This window comes from Rhineura floridana, chromosome 6 (genome assembly GCF_030035675.1).
Source record: "Rhineura floridana isolate rRhiFlo1 chromosome 6, rRhiFlo1.hap2, whole genome shotgun sequence".
In the NCBI taxonomy this organism is placed as follows: domain Eukaryota; kingdom Metazoa; phylum Chordata; class Lepidosauria; order Squamata; family Rhineuridae; genus Rhineura; species Rhineura floridana.
The window spans coordinates 81704108-81711607 of record NC_084485.1 but is presented as its reverse complement, the minus strand read 5'-3'; the positions used below and the strand labels follow the sequence as shown (position 1 = coordinate 81711607).

At 47.4% G+C, this 7500-nt stretch overlaps 1 protein-coding gene across 2 annotated transcripts in view; it reads left to right on the top strand.

Annotated features, from left to right (window-relative positions):
- The first annotated feature begins 982 nt into the window (after window positions 1-982).
- The window catches only part of SLC6A9 (solute carrier family 6 member 9), a 69339-nt gene continuing 62821 nt past the window's right edge, over window positions 983-7500 (top strand). For both annotated transcript variants that reach the window (XM_061632706.1, XM_061632705.1), the window contains exon 1: window positions 983-1494. In XM_061632706.1, coding sequence (XP_061488690.1) covers window positions 1486-1494 — 9 coding nt within the window. In that variant the 5' untranslated portion in view covers window positions 983-1485. The remainder of the gene's footprint in view (window positions 1495-7500) is intronic.

The window sequence follows — 7500 nt, the reverse complement described above, 5'->3', positions numbered from 1 at the left end:
GAGGTTCCCAAGGACACATTGAAAAAGGAGTGTCACGTAGCAACACCCAAACCTAGAGCAAATTCTGTGGACCAATTTAACTGCGCGGCGGGGTGTGTGTGTGTCAAACATCCTGGGGCTGTGGAGAGCTGCTTCATCCCTCCCCAAGTAGGTGATTAACAACATCTTGGAAGAGCTTTGATTGGAGGAGGGGCCGTTTGAGTGTGGAACTGAGTCCTCCGTATGTCTGAGGCGCAGAGAAGGCTTAGACATGCGACCCCCTTCCTTCCCGGACACATCGGGTTTGAGCTAGCTGGCAGAAGATCAAACGGTTCCAGGAGAGCTGGTTCGAGATAGGGCAGTGGCGAGGACGCTCTGTAAAGGTGCTGCGAGCAGATCGCAGCGATCGTCAGGTACGATTGGGCCAGAGGCAACAAAGTTTCCCGGGAGAGCACCTTAAAGACTTCACAAGCTTATTGTCGGCAAGAGCCTACTTCATTAGATAAATGGCTGGTATTAGGGCAGGACCAGAGCATCCACAGCTGCTGTGCGATGTCCAACCAAAATACCTATGTGTGTGTGTTTGTTTTTCCTCTGCGGTGTGACTGTCCATGGTGCTGCTTGGAGGTGAGATGCGCGGGTTTTCTGTAGTATTCTGAAACGTCTTCGTAGGCTAGCGTGTGTCCAGGGAGCGGGAGGGGAGGCTTGCGTATGTACATGCCAAAGGCACTGCACATGCTACCACGAGAAAATGTGCATTCGCCCCCGGCTCTCTACGTCTGCGAGCGCGAGGGCAGGCTACGCCAGAGTACGCGCGTAGCCACGGCTATATTTTTGCCCAACGCGATCCTTTCGTACGTTCACGCCCCAGTGGCTGTGTGTGTGTGTGCGCGCGCGCGCACCCCTTTTCTAAGACCAAGCCGGAGCATGTCCTGAGGTATATGTCCTGAGGTATACGGTTTCCCTGTCATGTGGGTGGCTGGCGACGGTATTTATTTACACTGCACGCGGGAGGAATGTGGCCGCCGCTGGACCCTTGCAAACCCTCTTTCTCCACCGCAACCAGGAATCTCTGCGGCCCCCTCCCCAGAGCCCCACGGCACGGCTAGACTGAGGCAGGGCGGGAGCGTATCGGAGAAACAAGACCGTCCCAATCAACGAGGGGGGCGGGAACGGCTGGGCGGAGCCGGTGCAGGGAAGGCGGGACGTGCCTGCGGCTGCCCACTCGGAATCCTCTACCACAACTTTAATTAAAGTCAGCGGCCCCCTCCCGAGCCCACGGCAGACCGTGAGTGTCGGCTGCCACGCGTAGACGCGATCTCCCCCACTTGGCGCACAGGCAAGCTCGGACGGAGCGCATCGACAGCTACTAAGCCGAACCGAGGCCGAAGGAGTACGGTTAGAAGGCTGATGCAATTTTCCTTCTAAGAGGAGCCACCTTGACAGCGTGCCTGAAAAGCCTGGGCGAGGCACGAGCTGCGATCGGCAGGAGGAGACGGGATCGGCATGGAGAGGGTAAGCAACGGACAGAGCAAAACCTATGGGGAGGGATTTGAGATGCGAGCTTGTGTGTGTATATGTCTGTACACGCAAGAGAGAGAGAGATCGAGGGGGCGGGGGAATGTGGTAATTTACGGAAAGTGTTGAAGAAAAACGTGTTGTTAGGGAACCGAAGATGAGGGTCCGGAAGCAATCCAACCTCCTTGCCGGTTTTCCAGTGTGTTACATCTACAGCTGTCACTGGGCAACCCAGAGCTGCCTCGAGCCTAGTCTTCTAGGGTAAGACCCACGGGAAGGGTGTTCGCAGCCCAAGAGATTGGAAAAGGGTGTCCCGGGGCTTACGGAAGCCGTGCTGGGGAATGAAGCGGTTGTTCAGACCTAGGGGGTATCTGGCCTGGAAAAGGGGTAGTCGAACGCTCCCGAGGCCGGGGGGGGGGGAATCCGCGCGCTGGAATTTTCCACCCCGGCATGTGCAGGGGCGGAGCGTGGAGCAGCTCCCACGTGGCGGCTGATGTAACCCCCCTTTTCTTGCCCCCTCCACTGCTTTTAAAGAGATCGCACACCCTCTCTGGCCAGGTGTTCTGGGTTTCTATGGGTTTGTGTTTACCCACTGGGAGGAGGCTGGGGGGCTTTCTTCAACCGATGCTATGGAGGCCTCAGCACTGTGACATCAAACCATGAACAGAGAGATGATGTCAGAAAGTATCTCACTGTATCCTTGCTCTAGTGTGGCCACAGTAATACTGTATAAACAGGCATTGCCAACCTGTAAAACTAGCAGGCTAAAAGTGAAAGGTGTTCAGAGAGTAGGAAATCAATTAATACAACAATATGCTAATTATATGGTAGAAGAAATTTTGCACATAATTTGCATATTATTAATTGCAACAACTTTGATGGCTGCAGACCATTTATACTACCTATAAATAAGTGTGCCCAAGAGTCCAAATTATGGATTCATTAATGAAGATTGGCTGAGAGGCACAAAGCGCACTCCTCACTCAGAAGTGGAGACGGTTCAGTTACAAGAAAGACTGAAACAGAAACTTTCTGTTCACAAAATTACTCCTGAACAATCAAAACAACAAAGACCCTTGTGACACCTTAAAGAGTGACATATTTATTGTGGGCCAGGGCTCACTTTGTTAAATGCATGATGTGATCACCTAAGTGGTAGATATACACACACTCCCTGAGCGTAGATGAAAGGGAGGAGGAAATATATCACTATTATTTTTTGCTACAATATTACTTTTTTTGTTTATGCTGCAACAAAACTAGAATGGCTACACCTCTGGAATTCTTAATTCCCCCCCCCCAAAAAAATCAGAATTTATACAGTGTTTTATTTACAAATATGAGGAGTAAAATTCCACTAAACCCTGTTGCACACTCCATTGCAGCCTGGCAGCAGTACAGAACCAACACTCATGAACTGGGATGAGCAAGAGTCACTAGATCAAATCCCAGATGCAGCCTTTATTCTGAGATGGTCCCATCTATCTTTGAGGAGATACCAGTACAGGTTGCCCTATTATACATAATGATACTTATGGAACATATTTCAGCATCAATGTTGTTTACATAACTGAGATGTGGATGCTGCCAGTGTGGTTGGGATGACCTCCAATTTCCAAGGATTTGGGTGCAGAAGCTTAATAGTCAGACACATTGGGCAGTCTTCATTGCATCGTGCTAGCCCTGGAGTAGTGAATCAGTGGCAAGTGTAGAGATCTGATTACTGTTAATTTAGTACTTTGGCTGAGTGAGGCCAAAATGTTTTCCATAGTATCAAGTGTGATATATTCCCATCATCTCTCAAAAGTTCCCTCCCACAAGTCATTGCTGACTCTTCCAAGGTAACTTTGTTGGCTTCCTCACAAGACTTCTGATCCACTTACAGTTGTGACTTGCAGCAGCTAAAATCTATTCAAACGATAAAGACTACGGTGTCAGGAGAGCCCCTAACATCAGGCCAAAATGCAGGGGAAAGCTCTTTGCTGTGTCATGTGGGCAGGGTGGGTGGTCCACTTGAGAGAGCATGGGGGATCTGGGTCAAAGTGGCTGTGAAACATGGCTTTCCCTGCTATTTTGCAGGGTTTCTTATTGCACTTCCTTGCTTTTGGCATGGCAGAGCAGGAAAACTTTCCTATATCCCAATTCACTAGGAGTTTGTTGGCAGGACAAGGACTGCTCAAGCATGAAAAGGGAGACATCATTCCGGTCTCTGTCTAGAGTGGGGACAACTCACTTGAACTTAGGGGTGGGGTTAGATCCCCTATCACATAATGCCTTCTGTGTCATCTCGTTCCTGTGCCTCCCATTTAGAGGATATAGTTTTTCTTGTCTGATTCCTGACAGCTCGAGGGAGCATCATTCACATTTTCTTCATATTTAGGACACTGGAGCAGAAAGGGCCTCTGTTCCAGCCTCTCCTTAGTGTGTCTGGTTGCACAACCTCTTCTGTAGCCTCAGAGTGTCCGTTGTGCTGCATTTTCACCTTGATTCCTTGACCAGTTGCTTACTGCAAGCATAAGAGTGTGATTATTATGATATCCTCCCTTGAAGTGAAATGGACATTTTATTTTCAAGTATGCCCTGGGCAGGATCCTGTGTTGTTTGGATATTTCACTGAGAGCAGTTTGTTTGCTGAACTGGTGCTTTGAATGCTTGGTTGTGAGAGTTAGGCTGTGGTGGTAGAGAAAATTATGTCTCATGTTTTTTAACAGGGCCTATTTCCTGGTTATAATGTTGTGGAGACTTCACCTTTTACCTAAAACAGGGCTGACCAAAACTCCTAGTAGCCACACACCCAAGACTGTGCCTACTCTTTCACTAAAAAAAACACAACTTTTAAAAAGGTTGCCCAAGTTTTGTGTTAGGAAGCATGTAAATCAGACACACCTTTTGTATATTTCCCCTTCCCTGATTTCCAAAGAGATTCACAGGGCACTATTCGTCCTGGACACAAGAAAGTGTGCTTATTTTCCTTTCTGGCTTTTGGGACTTTGCTTTTCAAGCTAATCTTTGCCTTCCAAACTGCCAGAAATTTGCGTTTCCTCTCCTCTTCCTCATTATCAACAACAGCTAAGTTTCTCAGAATGCTGAAATTTCTGCCACTTCTACACTGCTGCTTGCTGTTGTAAGTATTCCTTCCTCCTTAGCAAATTTCCTTATGTTGCCCCAAGGGGCAGCCCAAGACATTTTACTGCCTGAGGTGAAGGACATGAGAGCCCCCCTCCCCCATTTGAAGCCAACCAGATTAGCAACTGAATCTTACTTCAGTGCTGGTGACAGGATAACATCCTCCACTGCACCTGAGGCAGCAGCCTAGCTTAGGGGATGTATCCTTGCTGCTCCCCACATCCCAACAACTGTCACCCAAGGTGCCTGCTTCACTCTGCCGAATGGTAGAGCTGGCCCTGTGCCCTGCTGCTGCTGCATATCTTTTCCCCTCCTCAATACACAGTTGCTCCCTCCCTATGTTCTTCGGGAACTCACTACTCTGGGTCTAGAAATTGTTCCGCACTTTTTTTTAATGCTCTCCTTCCCAGTCTCAGCATATGGGCTCATAAGATCACACCCTTGTTATTTGTGTTCATCTGGAGTAACTATTACCCCTTCATTTCATACTGCTGATCTCTAGTGCAAAATGAAGTCTCACTTCATCCATTATAGCTAGTACAGTGTAGCAACTAATGACTGAGCTGTGAAATCTCACCCTTGCCATATAGTAGAGTTAGATGAGCCATGATCAATCTCTTTCTCCAGTCTGCAATACAGGGCTAATCATTCTGGCTAACCTAGGGGGCTGTTGTAAGGGCAACTGACAATGTGTATAAAGTGCCTTGAAAACTCTAAAATGCTAAATATTAATATCAGTATATATCAAAATAATGACAAATGCCCTGGTTATGAGCATATTTCATAGTAACTAATCTACAAGAAAATGATCTGGAGAAGAAATAGGATGAGAAAGGCAAGTCCACATACCTCTGGTGTGTGTATGTACTCCTAAAGCTTCTTTTCCAGTTTTCTGTTTCAGCTATTCAGGAGTTCCATTTTGAAGTGTCCAGGAACAAAATGCACCCATGGTGATGAGGTAGCCACCTTTGCCCTAGAGATCTAAAAACATGGTAGTGAGCACTTCCTGTTTTTCCATAGTGTATGCCATCTGTTTAGTTGTTTTTCTACAGTAAGTTATCCAGGATTCCATTTTATGTTCACCATCCTTTTCACAGAAAGTGTAGCAGAACTTGTTCAATTCTACACTTGCTGAATACAATCAGCAGCCATAGGATGTCAAGCAAAAGGACCTGCCCTTTTCCTGAAGCTAAAGTGAAGCCCTAGCCCCTATCCATCCCACAGCTCCACTGATTTTCCACCGAATTAGCAATTCTGCCACATTGTTCATAAGCGCCTCTCTCTTTCACCCCTCCCCTAAATCTGCAAAAACTAAATTGCACACATTTGCTTAATTATATTGGTTTTCATAATTTATATTTGATTTATGATCCTATGGTCTCGATGTTATTTAGTTCTCTGTGTATCAGAAATTGGATTTGGAATTTTAATTTAAGAATTTAGAGTGACTTAATTATGTCCTGGGTCTTCTTACTGGTCCTCCAGTTCTGCTTTCAGTGCCAGTTTGTCCTAGTGCTCAGCACCAAGTATATTATGGAAGTGAGGAGAGGATTGGGATGCTAATGTTCATGCTTACATAAGCAAATTGTTCTTACTGGAGCCCAGGTGAGGAGAATGAGGTGATGTTTGGTCCCTGATGATCAGAAATTTCTGATGCAGCCAGGTCAGCCCTCCAGAGGATAAGGCATGGCACGTGGGGCCCACCATTGTAAGGCACAGGCCAACAGAACTCCCAGAGCCCTTTCCTTACAAAAGCCATGACCTTGGGATATCTGTAAGTACAGACATAGTACATTAAAAGGATCTGTAGCACCTCCCTTCATTGTGTATATTTGGGGTGGGGTGCTCAGTCTCCAATATAACACTGAAAGTAACATTTGGGCCACTTGAGTTGAGGGGCTAAGGTCAAGGGTTAACAGAGGTTTGTTTTCTCCAAATCACCTCCTCTGGAGTCACGTCATCACAGAAGAAAGTGTCAGGGTTTGGGTTCCCATTATGTGAAACAGTGGAGAAGAGCTTGAGTACTTTGCTCAGCTCTTTATCTCACCGGCTCAGGCAGCGGCAGCAAGGGTCCCTGAAACACCCACCCTGTCCCTCCCCGCTCCACCCTGTTCACCATGGGCTACAGTTTATAAATACATCTTTTTATGTTGCATCACTCCAGGCTGTGACCAATCATGCCAGCAAACAATGCAGTTTCGTTGCTGGTATATTGCAAATTGTCTTGGGCAAAAATGCCCTTTCGTGCCATGGACAGACACACAGACATCATGGCTGTCTCTTTTTTGTTGCCTGGCCTTGGCAGTACCACCTGGTCTCTGGCACAATGGCAGAGCTAACCTGGCACATGACTAGGTGCATCAGAGTGGAAGACAACCACCTCCCATCTGTGTCCCTTAGTGGCAGTTGTGCCCCTGTGTGTGTGCAGTGCCCTGAAGACTTCCTCTCCCCTGAGCACTGGCTATGTTCTTTTCAGCCATGTGTGTAATTCTTGTGGCTTCTTCCCACTACAGAGATGGCAGAGGGCTGAAAGAACCAGGAATAACGGGTCAGATATAAGTGCTTGTTAACCCAAACTCTACATTCCCTTCAAGTCCTGCTCTTGTATTACCATCTTTGGACATGTGCTGAATGTAGGCTGGGAAACGACAACATAATTTTTGCCGTAAAAAGCGATGGCCCTTGTAGATGCACCAGTCTTGGTGACCTGTGTGTGGCTTCTTTCCTTTGAAGATTTAGAGGAGGGTAGTTAACCCTTGGCCCAGAGGCCTGATCCAGCACCTCCCTTCTGCAAAATTTTCTCCTACCACCAAGAACCCACTAACTTCAGTGGTGGTGGCAAAAAGGAAAACAAATGCCATAGATGCAGCGCTTGAG